The sequence below is a fragment of the Chanodichthys erythropterus genome, chromosome 19 (assembly GCF_024489055.1).
Source record: "Chanodichthys erythropterus isolate Z2021 chromosome 19, ASM2448905v1, whole genome shotgun sequence".
NCBI lineage: Eukaryota > Metazoa > Chordata > Actinopteri > Cypriniformes > Xenocyprididae > Chanodichthys > Chanodichthys erythropterus.
This window is the reverse complement of record NC_090239.1, coordinates 15,907,710-15,934,995: the sequence shown is the minus strand read 5'-3', so window position 1 is coordinate 15,934,995 and position 27,286 is coordinate 15,907,710. Positions and strand designations below refer to the sequence as shown.

The following is a 27,286-nucleotide window of genomic DNA, read 5'->3' as shown; positions in this document are numbered from 1 at the left end:
GTGTTCACGCGTGGCATTGTTGCATGAACATGCTTTGAATAATATTATTTTGTAAATAAAGTTGTAAATTGTGGTTTTATTTGCACAAAGCACTCACGTGAGTCACGTCGCTTCTTAAATTTGAGTTTAAGCCACTGGAGTCACAGTGAGTAGGCTACTTTATGTCTTTTTCCTACCTTTCCGTACTGTAGAGTGGTAGTTGCGTTGGATCTCTATGGAGAGACAGAAACCTCTCAGACTTAATCAAAAAGATCTTATTTTGTGTTCTGAAGATGAACGAAGGATGGATGTGGAACAACACGAGGGCGAGTAATAAATGAGTAAATTTTCATTTTTGGGTGAACTAGCCCTTTCAATAAGCTAACATATTGCATTATTCGCTAAAAAAGTAACTAATTGCATTACTTAATTTTTATGGAAAAGTGTTAGTTTTGCATTAGTTTTGTCTAACCTGGGCTGGGCCCATTTTTTAATAACAAAAACTTTTTGGCAAATGTAAAGGCCCTTTCACACCAAAAGTGAAAGCCTCAGGCTGAAGGAAATGCAAATTCACGCTTATACAGTAGAGGGCATTCAACACTCTTAAAATAAAAATAACACACACACAAAAGAAATAAAAAACAAATGTGATGTTTATATAAAGTTATTATTGCTTATTTATGTGTTTGAATTGGATCATTGAAGGTCAGCAAAGACATTGTTAAATAAAGTGAGATTAAATACATAAAGTATATTTGCATTAAATAATTTAATTATTGCAGGTTTTCATAATATCCAGAGTTATGAAAACTTTTTATTCATTTTGTGGAATGCTGAATCTGTTTTTGTGCAAGTGAGATGAATAAATGCATGCTTACATTTAGTCTAGAACTACAATAACTATCATGTTTACACAGCGCCTCTGCAATTTCCCAATTTCTCTTGACATATAGGGACAGGAGATGTATCAGTCAATAAATGGGAGTGCCCAAGTAGCAGAACCTGATTTCACCAAGTACAACATGTTCCTGGATCAACATTGTTGATCCTGGAACAAACATGCCATTCAACCAATCAGATTCACTGGCGTAGGAACCGGGGGGGACGGGGGGGACGTGTCCCCCTCAATATTGGAAAATGCTGCATGTGTCCCACCCAAAAATTAGCCTATACACCGCAGGAACAAAAACTGTACATTTTGAACTTTTATTTTGAATACGCGACGAAGAAGATATTCGGTTTTGTCAGTCAAACCCAGAGTGATTTCATTCATGTTTGAATAATCACCATTCGCCAATCACCAGCTTCATATTCTTCACTTTTCACCTATAGTCGGACTCGGAGCATCTGATTGGTAGAGAGAAGTCAACATTACACTACGAACATTCAAATACGTTATTGGTGCGCACCAGCTTTGAACGACTCGACTTTGTATGAGGTAAATTAGTCTCAGTCAAGCGGTTTAAATTAACAAGCTTTTTAAAACTGAATTATGGATACGAGGCATGACATTATAAACTTTTTAATAGAAAAGTAAAATGTTATTGATATAGATAATAATGATAGTTCTAGTTCCAAGTGCCTATATCCAAAGCCGTATGTGACTGTTGTGTTTTTGTATTTTTTTGGGGTTACAAATCAAATATTTGCCTTGTAAAGTGCCCCTTTCCTTTCTGCCCGCAATTGCAGGGGGGCTTGTACACTTTTATGTTTCCCAACTTCAATATTTGTGTAATAATAAATAGATAAATTAAACAGATGAACAGATGATAAACAGATGATTTTGTTTATTTATTTTGCTGTTATTTCATATATGTCGTACCACGTGACGTCACCATACTGTATGTTACTATTATGGTGGCGAGATGGACGTTGATTCATAATGGCCAAAATGTCCCCCCCAATGTCAAAGTGGTTCCTACGCCCCTGATCAGATTTGAGGGATAATTTTACAGTTTATGTCAAGTGTAGGCTTACAATCAAGGTCTGGTGCTTCTACCTCAGTGTGATTCACCTATCATTTTTCTTTAATTTTACGGACAACTTATGATTAGGGTTAGGTTTTGAAGTAGAGATATGGTGAGGGCTAAATTTTGTTGACCAACTTGGCAAAATCAGAACTTGCGTTACTTATTTGGAAATAGTAACTTGGATATTTTTTTTGTAAATTTAAAAATAATGCATTACTTTACTAGTTACTTGAAAAAGTAATCTGATAACCTAACTCACGTTTCTTGTAATCTGTAAAACACTGGTTCCATTTAATCGCCGAAGAGGGATGTCATCACACCCGAGTTGACAGCGTTTCATTACAGACAGAAAACTATGATGGACACTTTTAGGCAAATCTTTGTTGTACTTGCTCTTTCGGACTACAAACACAAAGAAGTGCAGTTTGGCAAAGATAATGTTGAACTATCATGTCCAGATAGAGGGTGGATAGTACGGTGTACACCAGTTTGAGAAAGACAAACAAAACTGCTAATTAACAATACTGCTGTTTCACTATGGTTGATGCACTAAGCAGCCATACTGGAGATCCCACATCCTCTCTTCTGAGGTAAATGAAACATAAGCATTTAAAGCAACAGATGACATAACTGCATCACATGCTCATAATAAACAGAACGGTATCATCCATTAAAGGCCTTTAAGCCATCTTTAAACTACCTTCGACATTCGCATATAATTTTCTATTTTACCCCCTAGTGGCAGTGACATGTAACTTTCAAACTTGTCATGAAACAGTCATTACCCTCCGCTTATTCACCATGGCAAAATAAATGAATTATTAATATATGAATATATCCACACAAAACAAATGACAGCCAATATCTCTGAAAGAAAAACCTAGGTTTTCTAGGGCTAATCAATGCAAATAATTGTTTAACAATTTTTTTTTTTTAAATTACGTCCAACATAATTTTTCATAACAGCCCATTTTACAGAAATAACGTTTAAAGAGCAACATTTCAGTGGAAAAAGATTGGTAATTCTTTTTCTTTGTTTTTCACAAATAACTGCAATGTTCATATATTTCAACACAAACAAAGCTCAAATCGCATCCGAAAATTTCACACATGCATATAAACGGAATTCCACAAAGCTCCCGTACTCGTCTTCATTGGAAATGAAGAACTTCCGGTCTGGTGTTTGTCAAAGTAGTGAAATGGTGGCTTAAGACTCTCTTTGACTGATACAGTGAACAACAAACACTAAAATCAGTAAAAGAAAAAAACTCTTTTATTCTTTAATACCATATATAATGCAACAATTGCATATCTTTGGCAAAAATAAACTTTATAAACCTTTTATTAACAGAGGTTAGCTTACAAAATCAAAAATCAGGTTCAGACTGCCACATACATGGCAGATGAACATGACAAAATTGATGGGGAAGTGGCAACTTACTTAGTGGACCATATCTTAATAATAATTAATAATAACAATAATAATAATTAATAGGCAGCTGTTTTCAGAATTGGCCTCAAATTCTAAAACTACTGCTCTGTCCCCCTCCCTGCATTAATACTTGCATTCTGTAATAGCACTATGTACAGCTGGGAGGGGAGGAATTGGCAGCCATGGTTAAAGTGACAGGGAAAGAGCTTCACAAGGATAGGCAGTTTTATAATAATCAACTCAAACAAGAAGTTCTGGTTTGCCAGTGTAAGGGGGCAATTGGCAGTTATAGTTCACAATTTCACATGCTTGGGTATATAAAATCCTAATATAGCCGCAAACAAACACTTAAAAACCCAATCATAAACAAACAACCTAAAGGTCTGGGACCACAGAGTACACACAGCCAGGCAAGTTTTGTGAGCAGCAACTTTGGCGATCTCAAAGATGACAAATAAAGGAGGTGGCGGGGTGGGGGGAGGTTCTCACTTCACATCCGGTTGGCTCTCCTATCACCTTTAGCTCGTTAAATATAATGTCCACTCTCCCCAGCTTTAGTTCCTGTGATCCTTTCTCCCATGATCAGCACCATCCGCAAGCCGCAGTGATGGGAGAATGTCTTTGTCTCAGCTTGCAGGCGTGTTTATTGTGCAGTTCACATTGTCTCTGGTTTCCTCTCAAGACCTGGGAACTCTCTGGAGGTCTCAAAAGCAGCAGTGGAAAATAGCAGTCTGCACAGCACCCCCTACTGGAGGCTTCATCACACATTTTGAAACGAAAAAGATGATAAAGGCCCGATTTGGGTAGAGGTGACGCTCTTGCCAACAAAAAGTTAAGGTGCAGGAATTGGGGAGAGTGGTTCAAATCTTATAGTAGAGGTAAAGAGGTTCTTCTTTTGATTGGCCGCTATTTAGTACGCTCCAAAAGCAGGCAGTATGCACATGGGCAATGATTTAATCAAGTCAGTGAGTGCACGTGGATTAGCACAACACCTGATTATACAGATCGCTAGCATCTGAGAAACACTGAGGCTGATGTGCATGCAACAAAAAGCTGTTTCTTTCAAGCTGTTCTCCAGTCAAAGTGGTCAGGATGGGGATGCAAAACTGATCCAATCAGGATGAACGGGAGGAGTCACATGGTTTTGACATCATAACTGCGGCAGCAAAAGGCTCCCAGGGGCATGCCATCACCACCACCACATAAGATATAAACCAGCAGTACAAAAATAAAATAACTACAGGTATTTAGGTCAACTAATTATTGCATTTCTTCTTTGTATCATGTTTATATTATGACCCAAAATCAATGGCACTTTCAAATTTCTTTTTTCTTTTTTTTTTTTTTAAGCTTTTTTTTCCCCGCTATGGTGAAGCGTGAGAGGTCTTGGGAGCTTGAAAATCCATGCATTCATTTTTCATATAAATAAGTTTGTGTTGATTTAGAGGTGGAAGCATGCAAATCGTTTAAGTTTGAAGCTTTTTCACATTGTCTCTCTTTTTTTTTTTTAATGATTAACATCTTCAAACCCTCTTAGTTATAAACTTACTGATGTGGGCTGTTCATTTTCTGTACATAAAACATGTCAGTATGGCTTTTCTCTCCTGTGTTTGTATTGCCATGTTTGATGAGTGGGCCGGGACGTTATCCCGGTTAAAAAAGACCAAAGGAAAGAAAAACACCCCAACAACTACAAACAAGAAGGAAGATACACCAAACCAGAAGAGAGAGGTTGGGCAGGCCACAGGATGGAGTTCCAGAATTGGGTTTATTTTCGACTGAGTTTCCTGCTCTTGCGTCTTGAGGCGACTAAACTGGTGCGAATACCGGCCAGGTGTAGAAGCGAGCCGGCCGCCTCCTTGAGCTCCTCATCCACATCAGACCGAGAATCTCTCCTGCTCCTCTTCCCTAAAAACTGGCCCTGCAGCGGGCTGCGTGGCCATCGTGCCCGGCCTTCTCTCTCCTGATCATGGTGCAAACCCAGGCTGAAGCTGACCGGCTGTGAAAGAGGCATCTGGCGTGGGCAGGGCGGGACAGGGGTGCTGCTGTAGTTGTGATCCTGCTTTGGATCCCGACTTACAACCACCAAGTCCCTTCGGGAGAGATCTATGGGTCCTTCTTGGTCTGTGTCTGAGAAATCATAAGCAGAGTGATAACTGATGATTAGACAATATTATGATAACTTTAAGATCAATGTTGTTAATTGCAGAATGAGCAATTTTATAGTAGTATATATAACATGATTTCATTATTTTCTTAAAAATTTTGCATTTAAATAAATGTATTTATATACAGTTAATTTTACTCAATTTATATAAATGGAAATTGAATGAAAAAAAACTGCTTATATATTACACATTTTAATATGCCACAACAAGCATTAAATCTGTGATTTAATTAGATTTTTCAATCTCTAATGTGTATGTACTTTTATACAAATGAATTTTTATTTAAAATTTTATTAACATTTTTGTTATTTTATTCAAAATTAGGGATGCTCATTTCGGTTAAATTTCTCGACCGACAACCGACGCTCGTTATCCGATTATTAACCGTTAACTGATAAGATTATAATATTGTATAGCCTATATGATGATAATATGACATATATAGGCTATGACATAGGGTTTATTTTAACATGCAAACAGCAGCATAGAACAGATAAACAACAGAATCTGGATTCACATTATCAAATTGTCACGCACCTGCAGCGTTTCTGACAACAGAAAAAAATAATTTAAATAAAAGGCATAAAATAAGTAGACCTACACTAAATATTTTTCACTTAAATGTTCAACAAATTAAGATGACAAAACAAAAACACGGTGAATCCATTGAAGCTTTGAACAACCGGTATTTTAGACATTTATTCCGTCAAATAAAAATAGCAGGCCTACCTCAAGGATTGTTATTGTGATGACCACGGACGGTGCACGTGTGCACACCGAACGCGTCTTTCCGTGCTCATGGGCAAAGGAGTTTCTTTGAAAGGCTTGCGCACGAGACTGAGCGGAATGCGGGAAATGAAGTATACCATGGCCCTAAATTGTAATGGACTGGAGCTCACGGTTCACATCGAGAGAAATGGGAACGCGGGGGTCACCGCGATTGCGACCGCAAAAGGCACTTTCACTTTCGTGATCAAAGTGCATGCCACTGATAAGCTTTGTAAATGCAGTAGTACAGTAGCTATACACATACCAATTAAACACGCAGGTCTCCTCGTGCGTCCTCTCCACTGTGTCGCCGGTCGAGGCAATAATTTTCGTTTCGCTTTTAGATATCTCTTTTATAGATGCCATCAATGCTTTTACCTTTCTAGATGTAATTACCGAACTCAAAACAGTCCATAAACTACAAATCCTCACGAAAACTTCAGTCAAGCCAGCTCGCGCGTCAATCTGAGAGATCAGCCTCTCACCTTAAAGTGTCAAATTTCTCGGTTTCTGAATGGACGGTTTTGCTTGATTGACAAACGCTAACGTTCGGCCACGATTTATATACCATCGACCTGTCCTAAAACATTAGCACGCTGTGATCGATTGCTTGGAGATCGCGTGTTTCTCTGTTCGAGAGCGCATTTCCTCTTCTTCACATCTGCGACAAAACAGTTGATTATTTATGAACGAAAGCTCACAGAAACGTGAAAATGGTCTCATTTGAAAGAAAATATCCTAAGCTAAAAGATGATATATTTTGACTGATTGAAGCAGGCCTTATCAAAAGTGCGGGGGTCGATTTCTGTCTTTTCCTATCCCCCGTGCCAACGCCGCGCCTGACCCTTTCTATCGAAACGGTCACAGCAACTTCTTTTCGCTCGCTTCATTTTGCTTGTTGCTTAGCGAAATATGTCTGGCACGTGTGAAACGCCCCGCGAGTTAACAAATAAGCATATATGTATATATAGCATATTTTTCTTTAACATGCAGCAAAAAAAAAAAAAAAACAAAACAAAAAACGTTTAACTGATAGTATTAATCGGTTAAAATTCTTACTTTTGGTTAACGGTTAAACGGTCAATGTGAGCATCCCTATTCAAAATAAAACCAAACCATTATTACCATTACCATTATTCAGTTTATCACACACACACACACAAACGCACGCACACATAACCGTAATATTGTGAAATATTACAATTTAAAAGAACTGTTTACTATTTTAATATATTTTAAAATTATATATATATATATATATATATATATATATATATATATATATATATATATATATATACACACACACACACACACACACATATATACACATACACACACACACACACACATATATACACATACACACACACACACACACATATATACATATATATATATATACATATATATATATATATACACACACAGCTATGGAAAAAAATTAAGAGACAACTTAACATTAATTTCTGAACTTGGAGTGGTCCCTTAATTTTTTCCATAGCTGTATATTATATTATATTATATTATATTATATTATATTATATTATATTATATTATATTATATTATATTATATTATATTATATTATATTATATGTAATATTTTGATGGCAAAGCTGAATTTTCATCTGCCATTACTCTTGTCTTCTGTGTCAAAAGATTCTGAAATCATTCAAATGTGCACATTTGGTGCTCAATAAACATTTTTTATTATAATCAATGTGGAAAACAGTTGTGTTGCACTTTTTCCAGGAATATTTGATGAATAGAAAGTTCAAAAGAACAGCCTTCATTTGAAATAAAAATCTTGTAACATTATAAATGTATTGTTCTAACACAAATTTTTGATTGAATGATTCCCGTTTGAAGCCAATAACAGAACAGCGAATACACACACGCTGCGATTATATGAACACTTACATATATGCATGTCTTGATTCAAATAAACCAGATGCAAAACATGAATAAAAGACGAAGAGAACAAAAAAGGAAGGACGAAAAAATGAGGTGTTGGTGTATGTGATGGTGGTCTCTTACATGAGTCAATGTTCTGCTCAGAGGCAGACTTTAACAGCATCATGGCAGTGGCAGCATCAAAATCACATTCTGTAAAGAGAAAGAAATGTTTGATGCACACAAATATTGACTATGTGATTGTGTGTGTGTGTGTGTGTGTGTGTGTTTAAATGAATGAGTCACTTCCACCCAGGAGCGAAACAGTCTCTTTCTAATTTCAAAGTACCAGTGCCTTGGTTGTCAAGGTAACCAAATACAGGAAAGAGATGGCATCTATGTGCACTGTGTAGACTTCAAGTACAGGGTGAGCGGAACAAAAAAAAAAAAAACAGTTGAGATGAGTGATAGGCTTCAATGTGTGATGATACGTCAGATAATGGTGTGTAAAGATGTAAGCATTCTGAACAGACCTGATGAAGTCTACTAACCTTTTAGGGCACAGCCCTGCTCTGATGTGAAAAGGTGATGAGGAGGAGACGAGGCACTACAGAGGAAAGAGAAAGAGTGAGATGATGTTAAATACACAGGTTGGATATTCTCTAGACCTCTATAGTAATACAATACAACCATAGTTGAAATGTTCATATTGTGTTTTATATATATATATATATATATATATATATATATATATATATATATATATATATATATATATATATATATATATATATATATATATATATATATATATATATATATGTTATAAAACATTCTATATAAAACATATCTTTTTATTTTATCTAAGACTCTAAACAGTAAAATATTATAATGGGGTGTAACAATTCACTTGTTTTCTTGATGCATGCGTCAAATTTCTAACGATTCAACTATCAATCTTAAAACAAATGTTGTTATCTCATGAATCGCTTGTGTTGCTTACTAACACCGCCCTGCAGTCATACTCGCTGAATGAAATGCAATACTTGTTTCTTACTAATTTCGGGGTGCTGATTCCAAAAAATAGTGCCCGTTTTGCTTTACCATGTCACACTTTCTCACAAAATATGACGTGCATTTTGTATTTGGTTTCGATTTGTATGGTGAAGGAGTCTTGTATTAACCTTTATTCACCAGAAAAACTGCCACAAAGAAGACATTAGTCCCATCATCCTCTGAGCCAGGTTACAACTATTTGTTCAATTCTCATCCAATTTTTACATGTCTGAAATTATTTTATGCTTAATTCTGATTTTAAGGTTAGAATTATGGCCAGTGACAAAAGAAAATGCAAGCATGACTCAGTTGTTTTCCACTACATCCGTGGGTGTTTTACTACATCCAAACAGTGACAGAAAATTGCAAATTTTGTAGGAGGAACTGTAACTTTTATATTTGTTGGATTGTGGTATGTATAAGGAAAATACATAGGATCTTATGATCTCTGCTAAGTTTATTTGTGCTTGTATACATTTCTCCAAGATTTTGTGAAAGAAGATGATCAACTTGTTCTTTGACATTAAACAATTATTTGAGTATAGAGTATTTGAAATTTTTTTCAATCCTTTGCAGAATGTAAGTTAAAGGGTTAGTTCCCCCAAAAATGAAAATTCAGTCGTTTATTACTTACCCTCATGCCGTTCCACACCCATAAGACCTTCGTTAATCTTCGGAACACAAATTAAGATATTTTAGTTGAAATCCGATGGCTCTGTGAGGCCTCCATAGGGAGCAATGACATTTCATCTCTCAAGATCCATAAAGGTACTAAAAACATATTTAAATCGGTTCATGTGACTACAGTGGTTCAATATTAATATTATAAAGCAACGAGAATATTTTTGGAGCGCTAAAAAACAAAACAAAATAACTTATTTAGTGATGGCCGATTTCAAAACACTGCTTCAGGAAGATTCGGAGCACAGATGAATCAGTGTATCGGAGCGCCAAAGTCACGTGATTTCAGCCATGGCAGTTTGACACACGATCTGAATAATGATTCGATACACTGATTCATTTGTGCTCCGAATCTTCATGAAGCAGTGTTTTGAAATCAGCCATCACTAAATAAGCCGTTATTTTGTTTTTTTTTTGCCGCACCAAAAATATTCTCGTCGCTTTATAATATTAATATCGAACCACTGTACTCACATTAACCGATTTAAATGTTTTTAGTACCTTTATGGATCTTGAGAGAGGAAGTGTCATTGCTCCCTATGGAGGCCTCACGGAGCCATCGGATTTCAACTAAAATATCTTAATTTGTGTTCTGAAGATTAACGAAGGTCTTACGGGTGTGGAACGACATGAGGGTTAGTAATAAATGACAGAATTTTCATTTTTGGGGGAACTAACCCTTTAAAGGCACAATATGTAATTTTCGCCACTAGAGGTCGCTTATTCAAATCAAAGGCGTAGCTTGATGACGCCTTTTTTCACGGAAGCATGGGAAGTGTTGTCTTTATGTGTACAACTGGTGGCAAAGAATCCAACAGGGCTTGGGCAGAAATCATATTAATGGATGAGCTAATGTATTAAAGATTTATTAACATTACTGTAGTATGAAGCAGGGTGTGGCTGAAAGCCACTGGAGTGGAACGAGGCCGCTGGAGCGATTGCCAATGAGAAACAAACGCAACACACAACACGGTTTTGTGTGAAAGTTGTTATAATGCTACTCTGTGCGTTCTATTATGAGACATTTGTTGCACACTGCAGTAAGTTAGATCGATATTAGGCATGGTAAAACATAGTACTCGTGGTAAATCAAGAAACTGAGATTTAAACAATAAGACACTGTGTTGAGCTATATGACAATGATTAGATATCTGTTGATGAATGTATCCAAACAATTGCTCGCCTGTCTAATTCAACACACAATATATTAGAGCTCCTTTGGTGGTTTTTTATGGTTTCTACAAAGTAAATCCGGAAATCGAGGGTAACGCAGGTATGATGTCATTGATAGGCGCCGCACAGACACGATCCGTGTCCTGGTTAAAATTGCTTATTTCTCTGGATTTAAACATTCTTGGAAACGTCTGGATAAAGTACACAAGTAAACAAAATAAAAACACTGTTCTAGTGGTTTTTGGATATTTTAATCCAAAAATCTTACATATTGTGCCAATAAAAGATATTTTTTGAATATTTATTTTTGTCAGTAAAAACAGTAAAACACAACTTTTGTTATTTTGATATATGCATTAAAGCGGATTTACATTATATGTAAATTAATGTCAATAAATTACACTTAGTTTTGCAAAAAAAACCTGTCTGAAGTACTTGTTTTTTCCTTACTTAATATAAATGCATTTTAAAATGTGTGTTAATCAAATTGTTTATCGAATCAGCAAAAAAGCTAGAATCAAATACCAACGAATCATGATTTAAACCACTATATTATAAATACAACTCGAACAATATTTAAAATATACTTTTTGGTATTTTTTGGTTAAAAAAAAAATCAAAATTTTGGTCAACATCAAACATGATAGCCTACACTGGACATGAACGAAGCATCGTGACATCAATATATCATGACTAAAACTAAATCACCATTATATTCAAAAAAGCTGTCTACACTGGAAGTGCTTGTCTGTGACCGTTTGCATGAGTAGACTTCTGAAAAGTAAGCAGTATAAAAAGCATTGTTCATACTGACTGAAGCCTTGATAAATTTCATAATTATCCATCTGTTGTGTAATCAGGCCAGTGTTGATACCTAGGAGGGGAGGCAGGAGGGGTGTAGAAGGCATGTGCATTTGGGAAGTGCTGCTTCTTCAGGGCTTGCATCAGCATGGGCCGGAATTCGGGGTGAACGCACCACAGAGAGCCTTTCCCATTGGTCTAGAAGGAACAGAGAGGGGAGGAGTCAGAAGCGCAAGAATGATTTCAGCATGGTGGTGTGAGGAAAAGGCTCAGGTTAAATGACAACAGGACCATCTGTCTGTCTGATCCTACACTATACATTCATGAACACATCATGAATGCAAAATTATCATTTTAAATCATCATGAAACTATAATGACCATATGGGAAGGATGTGGAACGGTGGCTTCTGCTGTGTTTGCATGGGGGTTTTTGTGTGTGTTTGCATAAAGGACTCATCACCCTTTGTCTGAGGTGTGGTCCTGCAGGGGGAATATGACCTTGACTCACTTCACTAGCCGTGTTCATAAACAGGAAAGAGGAAACATTGCCATGGCAACAGACACCAGGCTGAGACATATGAAACCCACAGATTCACACACACAATGTCACATGTTAATGAAACATACTGTCCTCACGTTCCATAAATCATTTTGCCATCTACGGTTCATGTAGAAGAAATGAAAACATCTGCCTCACTTCATTTAACTGGCTACGTGTCCTGTTTTGAACACACTGGTTTTCAAAAAGCCCTAAACCAATATCCCTCTTGACAAGCCTGTTAGCACACTGCAGTCAGCCCTGCACTACTTTATACACTGACCCAGTTAGTTAAACATCTGAGCGAGTTCTCTGCAGCGATGTTGTGTGAACCAGTCTTGAGAGAAAAAAAAAAAAAAGATGTTATTCTAAGTTATTACAAGGCTCTCTGGAATACTTGATTCTGATTGGCAATCACAGCATTGTGAGGTGGATGTTTTTGTGTAACGACCACTGAACTGTATTTGAGTGTTGTCCCGGGCAACCATTCTCAGTCTGCTAGTTTCAAGTCTCATAGCACATTGCGATCATGCATAATAAAAATTATTTTAACCCTCATTAATATTTTGAGATTAAAAAAATAATAATAATAGAAATTGGAAATAAATGTGCAGCAAGATGGTCATTATTGCAAAATAAACCCCTTCATAATAGGGATGCACTAATATTAAAATTCTGGCATATACTGGAAAGACAAATTTTTTTTGAAACATTTATCAATTATGGCTGATAATCAATACATCTCAGATTAAAATCTTATACTATTTTGTCTAAATATATTAAAATAAAAATCACTAAAATTCATTATTTTAGGCCTCACGGCATTATAGAGTACAATACAAAATACACGTTTTTAGATTTGCTTAAGACAATATTTAACAAAAAGCAGAAGTAACAATATAAAAAAAACAGGCAGAAATCAATGTCCATAAAGTTGTTATTTAGTATTATATCGGGGTGTCAAACATATGGCCCACAAAGGTGTCCAATCTGTCCCTATTACAGGTGTCCAAGGTGTCCCTATAATAAAAAGAATAGAGATGCACTAGTCCCACTGGTCATAAATCCAAACGTTTATTTAGTTTTGTTTTGGTTGATCTTTATTCCGTGCTTTGTAAGTGCTATGTAATTTTTTGAGATGGCTTTTCCTCTTTTCTCTGTATAAAGTAGTAGCCTATTTATCAATGCAGCACTGCTTTGTGTAAAGCGGTAACCATGGAAACGCTATATCACTGCTGTTCCATAAGCGCCACCTACTGTCAGAGAGTGAATCTGCATTTTCATTCAGTCCATCAGCTCATTTTGTTTTGTGCAGGTGTCTTATGTAGCATAATTTCACAAAGCTAAAGTCAGACCATGCTGTTTTTGCTGTTAATCTTGAAATTATACAATGATTTAAATTAAAAACAACTGCTCATGCTCATGTGCACAACATCTTTGTTGGGATTGTGATAAAAATGCAGTGCGTATAATATCCAAGAGTTACACATTTTTTTGAACAAATAAACATGAAATAAATTTGCTTAAAAAAAAAAAAAAAATCTGCAACCATTATCAGAATTGGACAATTTGCTTCTAAAACAATTTGGAATTGGCCAAGAAAAATCAAAATAGGTGCATCACTAATAAAAAAAAAAAAAAAATTATATATATATATATATGTGTATTTTTTTATCTAATAGTTTTTCGCTGTAAAAACAAATGCAGCTTTAAAGAGCAGTGTACTAGTTCTCTTGTAAATTAATTTGTTGTTTATATGGTTAATATTAATGCATCTATCAGCACACTAAGGTTTTTTTGTGTTTGACACCCCTGATATACTATTATAGAATTTTGAATTAGCTTTAATTTTCAGTTTATTTTCATTTTTTTGTTATGTGCTTTTCTTATTTTATTCATTTTTAACATAAATATTTCTATTTAGCTTTTTTTAGCTTTATTTATCTCAGTTTTAGTTTTATTAATTTTAGTACATCAACTTAGCATTTTATTTCAGTTAGTTTTCAAAGGAAAATACTTTCATTTATTTATTATTATTTAATTTTTTTTCAGTTTCATTTTGATTAAAACTTTAATTTACTTTTAGTTAACAATAACAACTTTGGTCCACTAATAAATATTTAATACTAACTAATTCAATAACCATAAATATTAGAGCTTCACGATTCTGGATAAATTGAGAATCATGATTTTTTGGTTTCAAACAGAGCTCACGATTCTCCCACGATTCTGAACAGACAACTGAACAAAATAACATGTAATTTACTGAAGGTTCTGACAAATGTTAATTGCTGCAGTCTATTTAAAATCTTTAATGAATCTGAATTTTTTTTAAATAAATGTTTTGAATGAATGATTCAATGACTCACTCATAAATACTTAATTGTCTAATTACTGGATAAATCAGCTTTTTCTAAACAAATCACTTGAGTGAATGATTCAATGACAATTTTTTTTAACAGTCACTTGTTGCCACCTGCCACCTGGTGGCGTAATGATGTATCGATACAATCCTTATTTGAAGCACCATTAAAGGTCCCGTTTTTCGTGATTTTTTAAAGCTTTGATTGTGTTTATAGTGTGCAATATAACATGTGTTCATGTTTCGCGTGTAAAAAAACACACTATTTTTCACATAATTTACTTATCTGTATACCGCTGTTTCCACTGTCATAAAAACTGGCTGATGACTTCCTTGTTCTATGAAGTCCCTCCTTCAGAAATACGTAACGAGTTCGGATTGTGCCAGCGGTTCCTGTGTTGTGATTCAACAGCAGCTTAGCGCTCCTTAGGCGCTCCGGAAAGGTCACGCCTCTTACCATAACGTGTGCTGCACATAGTTTTACATGTGGATTATTGTGGTGTGCCGAATGAACACAAAAGACAATAATTCCCGAGAGACTGAACTCTTTAATCTCCACAAGCAGCGACAGGAAATGTACAACGTTAGCACTCACTCAGAAGAGTACCTCATACGGAAAACAGCCATATACATAAACATAGTCCCCTCTTGTGGCCATTATGTGCACTGCAGTCCAACATTAACTATTGCAGTAAGGATACTACATAATTTTCGGGAACCGAGTTAAACATAAATTGTAACCATTGATCTCTAAGTACAGCGTCCCTGGGAAGGCCAAACAAAGGTGATTGGACTGCGGGATGAAAATAATACCGTTTCGACGACATGTCGACAAACACACTCTACAAACGCAACTCTTGCTCTTCTCCGTGGGATCGCAACAAGACCACGCCCCCTTTTTTGTGTATTCCTGTGGGAGGAGATTAGTCAAAAAACTGTTTTAGTGACGTCATTAAAGAAGGAAGTAGAGTGATAGGGATGTAGGCGACTTCTGTTAAATAAAATATCTCGCTTGGCATTGAACTGAGCTATAAAATTTTACAGATTTTATTTATACTCTAACAACAACATTACACACTAACTAAAGTTTGAAACATGGGATCACGAAGAACGGGACCTTTAATGTTACTTTCAAAAGGTAATTTGCTCTATTATGATCGCTTCCAAAGACATCAGTGTTTATATCTGAAATGTAAATTTTTTTCCCAGGTCTTCTGTGATACTATGAATATTTTTAACACAGAAATAACAATACTGTTTGGTTGAAAATCTGTTTCATACTTATACATGACAACTGCTCTCTCTGGCTCAGCAGCAGCACTGATGCAGATTTGAATTTTCCAGTGTGATTTTGTCAGTTTTAATAGATAGGCGAATCATTGTCGTTTAGGAATGAGATTGCGTGGGTGTTTTAAATCGAGATCACAATCTTTTAACAATTAATCAAGCAGCTCTAATAAATATAAAAATATTGTGCATCCTTACTTCAACATGAAAAAGACCTGATGGTAACAACTGACTGACTGGGCATTACCCCTTACATACACAACATGGGAACGTTAATTTTTCTTGTGTTCTTACCTTTCCTATGCTTCGCTCTACTTTACGGAAGCACTTGTTGAGGGACAGGTTGTGGCGCACTGAGTTCTTCCAGCCAGTTGGGGCGCTGGAGAAATATGGAAAATGCTTGAGGATCCAACCATAGATGTCCTTCACTGGTAGAGATTTGCTGGGCGACTGCTCGATAGCCATGTATATCAGTAAGGAGAAAGAGAAGGGAGGCTTTGACTTGTAAGGATCTCTCTCACTTCCTGCAGAGACAGAGGAGGCAGACGAGGCGGTGTTGCTATGAGGCGATCCCCCGCCGCCCTCAATGTCAAACAGTGGGCTGTTGATAGGTTGTGCCTCAGGTCCCCCGAGCGTGAAGTTCTGCAGCAAGTTCTCATGAAGCCAGTTTAGGTTGGTTAGCTCGTCATCTTCAGACTCGCCTGCTACCACACTCAATGCTCCAGTACGAACAATCTGGTCCAGACTGGTAGCCATGGGACTGGAAGCACTCTCTGCTTCAGGGAGAGTTCCAGCTCCACACACGCCCTGCGCTCCAGGAGATTCGGCTTTCTTATCTGGAGACATCCCGATTATCGGACCCATCAAACCAGGAGGGTCTGTGGAAGTGAAGGGCATTGGAGAGAACAGAAAGAGGTCACTGGTTAATACAACAGTCAAATCACAAATACATTTTTTTTTTTACCAAAGCACAATTTTCATTTAGCCAAAACCAAAAATGAAGTTTCAGTAACTAAATGTGGGTAACTGAACTCTTTTTGCCGTTTCGGGTGCTGGTTTCATAGTAAAGTTTTTCAGCAATGCCTCTCAATATTTCACACTGCTGCCATGTTTACCTGTTGTAGCTTATCAACATTGTGTGCACAAAATATGCTGACATAGTCAAAGGGTTTTCTGGATAAGAACACTTTATCAATGAGTTCGGCCAAAACTGAAAATACTTCGTTTTCTTACTCTCTTTTTTTGGCAGTTCAGCAAAATATTTTTGTTGCAAAGGTAAAGAGAGTAATTTTTGCTGGAATGTTCTAGAATATGACCACAATTGATTAATGTACTAGTATAGCAGAAGTCAATGAGAGAATTATATAACACATTTTGGGTAAAATTAACATTAATAATTTCAAAATGTAAAAAGTACTAGATACTTTGGGTTTTCACTTTCTTTTAATCGCTAAAACACTGTCATCACTGTGCCTGCACCATTTCTCTTGAGGGAATTAAGAGGCCCTTTAGGACAAAGTTAAGGGCCTCTTAGGTGTCTACTGAAGTGTCTCAGAGAGCCATGACCCTCAACTTCAAGACGATACCACACCAGAACAACTACAGTGTGTACTCTAGGGTTCTTAGACAACCACTGAAGACGTGTCGGTCTGTTATTAGCGGCATATAATAAGACAGACAAGGATGGAGAGGATAAGTGATATTCAGTTCTAACCTGGGGCTGGCATGGTGGGACCACACAGCCTGAAGAAACACATACAGAAGAAAAACCAATCAGAAATCTACCTGCCACAGACTAAGTGAATGGCTTTAATGGACATCCATGGAAAGCACACAGAATATTTATAAATAAATCATCAGCTCAAGTAAAAGAGGGCTGAGTGCCTGGGAGAGTGAATGTTTCTCTGCCCACTATTATACCCACTGCCATGGAAACCATACAGCACATCAATAAATAAATAATCACATAAAGTGCTGCTCTGAATCATTCTCTCTCCCACTCTGGAGAATAGAGTGGAGGGCACAGGGAGGGGGTACCACTTCCTCTCTCAGACCGTTCAAAACACCCCAGACACAAATAAACATCTTCCTCTTCAAATGAGTACTGTAATAAAAAGGTGCTAACAAAAAACAGTTTTTACACAAAGTTAAAGAGATGGTTCATCCCAAAATTACAATTATGTCATAATTTACTCATGCTCATGTCATTCCAAAACTGTATGACTTTCTTTTATCAGTGAAATACAAAAGAGTTGTTTTGAAGAATAAAAATACAATGAAAGTGCATGGAAACCAGGGACTGTCCAACACCAAAAAGGAAAAAAAGCACCATAGAAGTAGTCCTTATGATAGTCGAGATATATTTCAAATGTTCTAATGCTATATGATAGCTTTGTGACTAACAATTAAGCCAGTATTCACAGAAAATGTTGTGGTCACCATTTACGTTTACTGTGTTCCATGGAAGAAAGTAAGTCATACTTATAATGAAAGACAAGAAGGTGAATAAATGACTATTTAAATTTTTGGGTAAACTATGCTTTTAGGGAGCTTTGCTTTTTTGATTTAATGAAGCTGCAATTAGAGCCGCACGACTAATTTAAATAAAATAGTTATCGCAATATGGCTTAATGCGACGGTAATTTAATTCTATAAATACTGCAATTTAATTCGATAAATATATTCGCTGACTCTTTCAGAGAAACAGTGTTTCAGCATCTCAGAATGGTTAGGTTAATTTACTGTGAACACAGGACATGTTGATTCACTTTTACAAGCAGGTATTGCTCGATACCACGATCGCAAGAAAAGCTTGACATGTTCCTAGTATATGTTTTCTATTCGTTAAGATATTGATATAGAATTTCGCATTTAGTCAGTAAAGCCGGTTCCCTGATTTCCACGAAATCGCCATCACCTGCTTTCAAATGGAGCGCCATTTAATAGACAGAGCCGTAGTGACAAAATGCGTGTGACAATCGCATGCGATATATCGCCCAGCCCTAATAGAAACTGTTGTCATCAAGTAAGCTTCATTCATAATGCTTCCTCTGTTGTAAGCCTGTGCACTTTCAAACTGTCCAAGTGCTGCACTGCTCTTGCAGTTGACTGCCGCCTTCTTTGTTTTGACAACATCACGTTATTAACCTTTAGAAAATCCATTTTTTGAAATTTGTGAATCGATTCGAATCGGTATTCATATGTGAATTTATTTTTTTCCCACCACCCTTAATAAACAACAATCACAGAAAAACAAAAATGATTTTTTGCAATATCGTGCAGCCCTGGAATCAAACAATCCATCACCCGTGTCAACATCATTATGCTCCTGGTGTGCATCCACATGCCGTTTTGTTTTCCAGTAAAATTCTCTTTGGATGTCTTTCTTCATGGGCACTCAAGGGCAGGGACGATAGCAGTATGTCCTTCATAGCATATTTAGTACTGTCTGCTTCCCATCCTGCCCCAGGAGGAGACCTGATCCCTGCACTCATGGCGGCACTCATTAGCAAGACAAATCTCCCTCCTACAAGCTCATCAGCCCATTACCCAACCCTCCTTACAAACATACAGACAATGCTAATGGTGACACTTTACTACTGTTAACTACTTCAAACAGAAATACGCCCAAACAAACCCACTATGCGTAAAGTTTGATCAATGGGAGGCGCAGCTTAGAAATACAACTAATTACCCTTTTAATTCCTAGGCTCGCCGGGAAAGCTATGGCATTTATTTAATGTCACTGATAATTATTTAGAATAGTTTATGTACACTCTAATGTTAAAGTCGCAATTAATCAGAAGTAACGGCAGACATTTTTTTTCCTTATTGTGACAAAAATCTGGATTATTGAAAAAGAAAAAATGTAGGGTGGGACTTTGTTCTATCTTGGTTGATTGGATGGAGGCAGATCTAAGTGATTCTCGCTAAAATGGCATGTAACTTCCGCACCATATGTGCTAAACCCATGAACGACGATTGTGAGATGCTAATGTTTTTCTAAGTGGTCACACTTACAATTTACACCTCGCAGATTATAAAACAGGTGAATTAATTCCATAAACATGCACTCAAAGAAGCACTCAAGCCATATCATGGAGACTTGGCAGTGGGCTCTTTTAAATTGTGCTTAAAAAGCAACCACCTAGCAAGAATTTAAAAATCACTTAGCAAGTACACAGCAACACGCTTAAAAACACCATAGAAAATGCATAGCATTGCCTAATTGTCCACTAAAGCATTGTGGGAGCGACTTTTGCAAGCTTTCCTCAAAAAATTAGTGTAAAATGATCTAATGGATTTTACAAAGAACAACCTGTTTTTTCTTTTTCATCCCCACTAACTCATTTCCATCGGTTTGAAGGAGGATTTATTCAGTATTGAACCGCTGATGTTTGCAGAACAGAGTACTGGGAAGAGCATGTGCATCTGTAATAAAACAGTTGGAGATGGAGATCAAGGGGTGTTCTACGTGTTTAAGCATGCTTAAACAGCCCGTTTCAATTGGAGGTCTCTGCTGAACACCAAGCGGAGAGCTTTTCTGCCTTGATTCCTGTAGCGGTTGCTATTGGTCTGTCAAGTATCAGTCCTGACTCAAGGGCTCGCAGCGCATCTCTGTCGCTGTGTGAGAGCTGATCTAAAAGCTCAGCGGGAAGGTCACCTAACCCTATTAGAAAACTGTTGGAGATTAACTACTTTTTTATTTTTCCTCTGTATAATCTAGAATTCAGGTATTCTCCTTGATGTCGAGGAGACATCTGACAGAGACTAATGGATTTACTTCCAGTCATAAGCTGTAAGAAACAAATCATACAGTACAAAGACCCTGTTGTTAACTAGCCCTGAACTAACTTTCTCCAAAATTCTGAATCACATTTCAAAGCTAAAGCTTCTTAAACATTCATATGCTGCAAGGTTTCGGGAAGCTTGAAAGCCATAATCCACAGAGTTTGTTTCAAATCACCTTCCATTTTTACTTATCAGAAACTTGTCAGAAATGTTTTCATTTTCAATGAAACAATGTAATTAAAGTGAATTTAAACATAAATCTTATTTACATACAAATTAGTTTCTTAATTTCATAAGTGCTTCCCATTTGTTAACTTTAGCTACTTTATGTAAATCATGTTATACTTGATATTCCAAAACAAATTCACAGTAATTCATCCGTAAAGCCTCTAATTCATCTCTAATAGATGCAGGGGTTTATAAACAAGTCCATTTGGCATTAAATTGCCTGTTTTTTGCTGTTGGTTGCTAAATGGAATGCACACAGTTTAAACTCTGTCACTACACACCAATGACAGTATTTGCATATATTCGCAAATACTGCAAGAAAAACACTTGAATTTTTTTAATTAATCTGTGAATTAACACTACAACAAATAAATGTTAAGTTTTACACACCGTCTGCACTGCATGCAAGCAGAGCGGCACGGTATGGAACGAAAAAAATGATCAATATCAATTTTCATATACCAAATTTGAAAATGTTATATATTTAGCTTTTGTCGTTTTGCATTGCGCTAAACACTCTCGGTGTACATGCATATTACAATTGAATCTCTCTCTTGCATTTCATTATAAGAGAATTCTGATTTGTTGCTCATTCACTCAGCTCAGATACAGTGAGTGCTAAAAATATCCTTTAATGTCACTTTTGCCAAGATATGTTCATATAGGCCTATAGTTCTTTTTCATTCTTTGCTTAAGGGTAAAAATACCTTTGTAAATACCTTTGCACAGGGCTTGATGCTTACATTTTTCCCAAGGAGCACATGTGCTCGTAAGTTAAAAAATTTAGTAGCGCATTAAAAAAAAAAAAAAAACCTTAGGATTCTCAATGCAAATTTTTCAAATAATGTGTTTTTTAGGTTAATAAAAGGGATAAGGTGGAGACATTATAAGCACAAAACAAAAATTACAGAATTAATAATAATAATAATTTTTAAAGTCCTACTTTACTGTATATATCAGGCATGGGACATTATCAAATTTTCATATCACGATAATTGCTGAAGCTTTTATCATGGTATATAGTATACCACATACCTCCACAATGGCAAAAGTAACAATTATGAATGTGTTGGAAAAAAACAGAATGGAGACTGTTTGAACATTTTAATAAATTATTAATAAACTTGTGTTTTTGAGTCAATTTTGAAGTTGACAATGCTGACTCTCATCTCCGCAGTAAACGTCATGCAGTAAACGTCATGCAGTAAACACTGTAATATTTTAGGTTGCTCGAACACAAAAACCTAATAATAGCGCATATTTATCTAGGTTAACACTAATGCCAGAGTATCCGGCCAGGTAATGTGGCTACTACTTACATGTTTCAATACATGATAAGCAGTGTTTGATGTTGATAAATGAAAGGTAAACGTGATGCAGGCGAATGAAAGGTGTCATAATTACCACATGGACCATCTGTGTTAACGATCTGTCTGTCATAATGCGCGACTTCGCCAATTCCTGTGGTGGTTTTTTTTTTTTTTTTTTTTTTTTTTTTTTTTTTCGCAGACTAACTGACTATTAAAACTTCTCGTTGACTAAAGCCTAGGACACACCAAGCCGACTTCAAAGAACTAAAACACCTGTGATTGGCCGTTGTGTTCACGTGCTCATCAGATATGTCTGTGATTGGCTGCAAGGATCAACACTTCAAAAACATGTTGTAAATAGACATCAATGACACTCACCGAGCACATACACAGACACACATGGAAGCATTTGAAATCAGGCATCTATAAGCGGACCGGTCCAGTGATAGATGCCCACTTTTAAACACTCCCACTTTCAAATTCAAACACTTCCATGTGCTTTCAAAGTAGCCAATCACATACATATATGTTGAGCGTGTGAACATAATGACCAATCAGAGCTGTTTACGAATCCACTCAACAGTGTGTTTTGGAATGCTCAGGTAGGATAACATAACATTAGACCAGTCTTCTGTCTGTGCCGCTGACTTACTTGCTCTCCTTCATCACTTTCGCTTTAAAGGTGCCATAGAACGTCTTTTTAAAAGATTTAATATAAGTCTAAGGTGTCCCCTGAATGTGTCTGTGAAGTTTCAGCTCAAAATACCCCATAGATTTTTTTTGGGGGGGGGGCATCATTAAATATGAGCCGATTTAGGCTGCAGCCCCTTTAAATCTCATGCTCCCCTCCCCCGGAGTTCGCACTTGCCTTAACCAGCATAAACAAAGTTCACACAGCTAATATAACCCTCAAAATGGATCTTTACAAAGTGTTCGTCATGCAACATGTCTAATGGCGTAAGTATGGTACTTATTTGGATGTTTACATTTGATTCTGAATGAGTTTGAGGCTGTGCTCCGTGGCTAAAGTTAACATTACACACTGGAGAGATTTATAAAGAAAGAAGTTGTGTTTATGAATTAAACAGACTGCAAGTGTTTAAAAAATGAAAATAACGACGACTCTCATCTCCGTGAATACAGTAAGAAACGATGGTAACTTTAACCACATTTAACAGTACATTAGCAACATGCTAACGAAACATTTAGAAAGACAATTTACAAATATCACTAAAAATATCATGATATCATGGATCATGTCAGTTATTATTGCTCCATCTGCCATTTTTTGCTATTGTTCTTGCTTGCTTACCTAGTCTGATGATTCAGCTGTGCACATCCAGACGTTCTGCCCTTGTGTAATGCTTGAACATGAGCTGGCATATGCAAATATTGGGGTCATACATATTAATGATCCCGACTGTTACGTAACAGTCGATGTTATGTTGAGATTTGCCTGCTCGTCGGAGGTCTTTTAAACAAATGAGATTTATATAAGAAGGAGAAAACAATGGAGTTTGAGACTCACTGTATGTCATTTCCATGTACTGAACTCTTGTTATTTAACTATGCCAAGATAAATTCAATTTTTAATTCTAGGGCACCTTTAATTCTCGTGCACTGGCTCGTTTGCTAAACTGAACATCTAATCAGAGTTTCCACTCTCACCAACGGTTGAATCGAGCAAACTGCCATCGCCGTGAGCCCGGCGACAGTCGATGTGTGGAACACACCTCAAAAACCAGCCTGACAGACTCTCACCATGGCCTGACATTGGCCAACCGTCGACTTGGTGTATCCCGGCCTTAACGTTTAGTTGACTATTAGGAAGCAGCCCTAAAAGAAATTAACCAAAAGAAGCACAAAATTGCCATGGACCAACTGTAGTTTGAAGCGGTTTCAAACTTTTCTTCATTTTAGCTTTGATTTTGTTCACACCAGTTTGTTCTTCAGTTTCGCCTGAAATATATCTTTTACCTTAAGATATCAGCAGGGTTTCCATTTCTTAGAGCTTTACATGGTGGTGGCTTAGACATTCACACATACAAGCCTCCATACAATCTTCACAGCATGCTGTCTGGACTTCGTCCCGTGTCATTGTCACACCCTACAGTCTCAATTAAACACACCCTGTTTATTCACACAGGAGTGATCAACACAATGGAAGCCATTGTGATCACAATGACACAGGCTATGGTACTGGGGGCAAGCTCTTCTCATCAAGGCACTGCCTGACATTAGCATCACTGTCAATGGACAGAGGGGCCCTAACTGCCTGCCGGCTGCTCTACAGACTTAAATCCTTCCGAAAGCAGACGAAGAACTAAATGAGAAGGAGTGTGACAGACCAAGTCTAAGAACACAAGGTTGAGTTGGGGGTTGGGGTGGGCGTGAGGTGTGACACGGTCCAGGCAAATGCAGGGGGAAAAAAAACACACATTTGCAACTGAAATCCAGAGCAGTCGCCTATATTTGATTACCACGCCCCGGTGTCACCATGTAGCCATGGCAACCACAGCGTTATAGCCTCCTGGGGATGTGAGTTGCGCCTCCTGGTCTAACGTCGAGGGCATCGAGAAACAAAAAGAGGCTAACAGCAGATGAGAAATATGTGCAGCTGGAGGTATAATGAGAGGATGGCAGGAGGAGGGGTCAACAAACAAAGGCATTGCCGTTACAGGCCGCATAAAAGCTTGGACATAAGTTTGATTTGCTTTTCAATTGAGTTTGAAAAAAAGCTGATGAGTTTTACTTAAAACATACACATTTAATAGTCTTTGCAGGAAAGCAACTGGATGTCCGTTTACATGTTTTGCCACTCAACCAGGAAGGGCTGCCAAACGTAAATTTGTGGTTTTACTTACAAGACAAAGCAGCTTGCTGTTTTTGTTGTTGTTTTACACCCCTCTTGCAGTGACAATGAAGAATCTACTGTAATACATGTGTGTTTCTGACTATTGATTAAACTGTTGTTGACAACCCAACACTTTACTGTCATGTATTCAAACTCAAGTTGTTTCATTTTGTTTTGACTGAGGTTCAACTAATATATATATATATATATCATTTTTGATTATTTTCTTTATAAAGACAAAGTTGAACCTTGCAGCCAAAACAGTGATTTAAACTGCATTTCTTCAGCATTTTTGGGACAGCAACTGCATACAGCCAAGAGCCAGATCTTATCTATCATTGTGAGAGTCATAATGAGACTAATTAATTTCCCGTTTAATGCCAGGAGAGAAGCAATAAGCAAGGGATCATTTGCTGTGTCCTACAAAAGCCCTCCAGAGAAAACAGCACTGCACAGACACTATTGCCATTCTCTACATTAGCACAGGATTCAGTACTAATGAAGTCTCTTTAGGCAATTGTGCCCTTTCTGATACAGCTGGCCATGCATCTGAATTCTGTACACTGTGGATACAGCTAATGTGATCATACTCCAAATAAAAGCAAATACATGACAACCCTGTTAACAACACAGACACCCTTTTCACTGCCTACGCAACATGACCTGAATGAGTCTACAGTCTAAAGTGCAAAAGTAGGCAGCAGAACTAAATAATGTGCTCATGTGACATGCAGTTAGAGTTGTGTACTCGTCTCCAGCTCTTCCCTAAGCACAGCTATGCGCGTTCACTCTGACCACGTGTCAATGTCACTCACACGTTATCTACCGCCGGAAATAATGAGTGCACGTCCGCGTCAGAACATCCCATTTCATCAACAAGTCACGAGCAAAACTATCAGTCCTTTGCTTTCGATCTCAACGAAAGCTTATGTACACATGTAATAAGAAAAGCAAAACAAAACAAGAGAAAATAACAGCCCCCACCCTCACATCTCGTGTTACATAGTTGCCCTAGATTCTCACTACTCGCCACAAACTGAATATTTATTTGTAACCTTCAACTGTAACCTTTAGCATTACTCTGTTGTTATAGGCGACATTCAGGCGCGTTTGATTAACGTTCTATTCGAATGTTGTCTCTGATTCGAGCGTTCACATTTAAAAGACACTTTCGCGTCAAGTGGCGTTTGAATTGTAATTTTATTTAACAAAAATATTGTATGACTGCATATCTGTCGTGCCTTCTGAAACTTCCGCAGATAATGTCACAAGAATGCTGGCCAGTCTTTAGAATGAGGATCTTCAGTTAGCGTCAAGCTAATGCGTGGCTTTAAAGCGGAGCTTCGCGGAGAGCTTCTGTACAGCTAGCGAAATAAACAGCGAAGTCCTGGGATATACTTCTTTTCTGGGGTATTCATTCAGGAAAAGTATATTAATATGACTGGCAAGTGGTTGGTTTAATGTCTCGTGTCAGCTCGACGGCAAACGCATGCATTTCACTCAACTAAGTTAGCTAGCAAGATCACATGGTCTAAAATGTTTCTAAATTTATTCTGAAAATAGCACTGACGACTGTATATTTCACTACGAAAGATGAATGAATAAATTATTGATTCGTTAAACAAAACAAAACAAAAAAAATCAACGTAAACAGCGAAATTAGGGAGGTCAATGGCTTCTTATTGGCTGGATTATTTTTTTCACGAGACACGTTTCATACTTGTCATCTGATTAAAAACGCCATGACATATACGGTTTCCCTTCAAATAAACAGCATGATAAATCACATCGAAAAGCGTTTACTTACATTCGTGCATTCTACTGTCGCGTCCGACGACAAAAGCTGCCGTGCTTTCATGCAGTAGCCTTTCGCTCGCGCTGTGTCAAAAGATCAGCAGCTGCTTCCTCCATCCACGCAGCGCGGAGATCACGCCGCACGGCAACGCTTCCGTACCCCCCCTGCCGTCGCCAAGGCAACAGGGCCACTTCAGC

The 27,286-nt window shown here is 37.2% G+C and overlaps 1 protein-coding gene across 1 annotated transcript; it reads right to left on the bottom strand.

The window, feature by feature from the left end:
• Window positions 1–310: 310 nt before the first annotated feature.
• foxn2b (forkhead box N2b) lies at window positions 311–27,286 on the bottom strand. The gene is made up of 6 exons (XM_067369392.1): window positions 27,102–27,286; window positions 16,406–16,989; window positions 11,996–12,120; window positions 8,763–8,818; window positions 8,356–8,424; window positions 311–5,511 (listed from the first exon to the last, which is right to left on the bottom strand). Exons 1-6 carry the CDS (start codon window positions 27,109–27,111, stop codon window positions 5,150–5,152), a joined length of 1,206 nt encoding a protein of 401 aa, XP_067225493.1. The 5' UTR covers window positions 27,112–27,286; the 3' UTR covers window positions 311–5,149.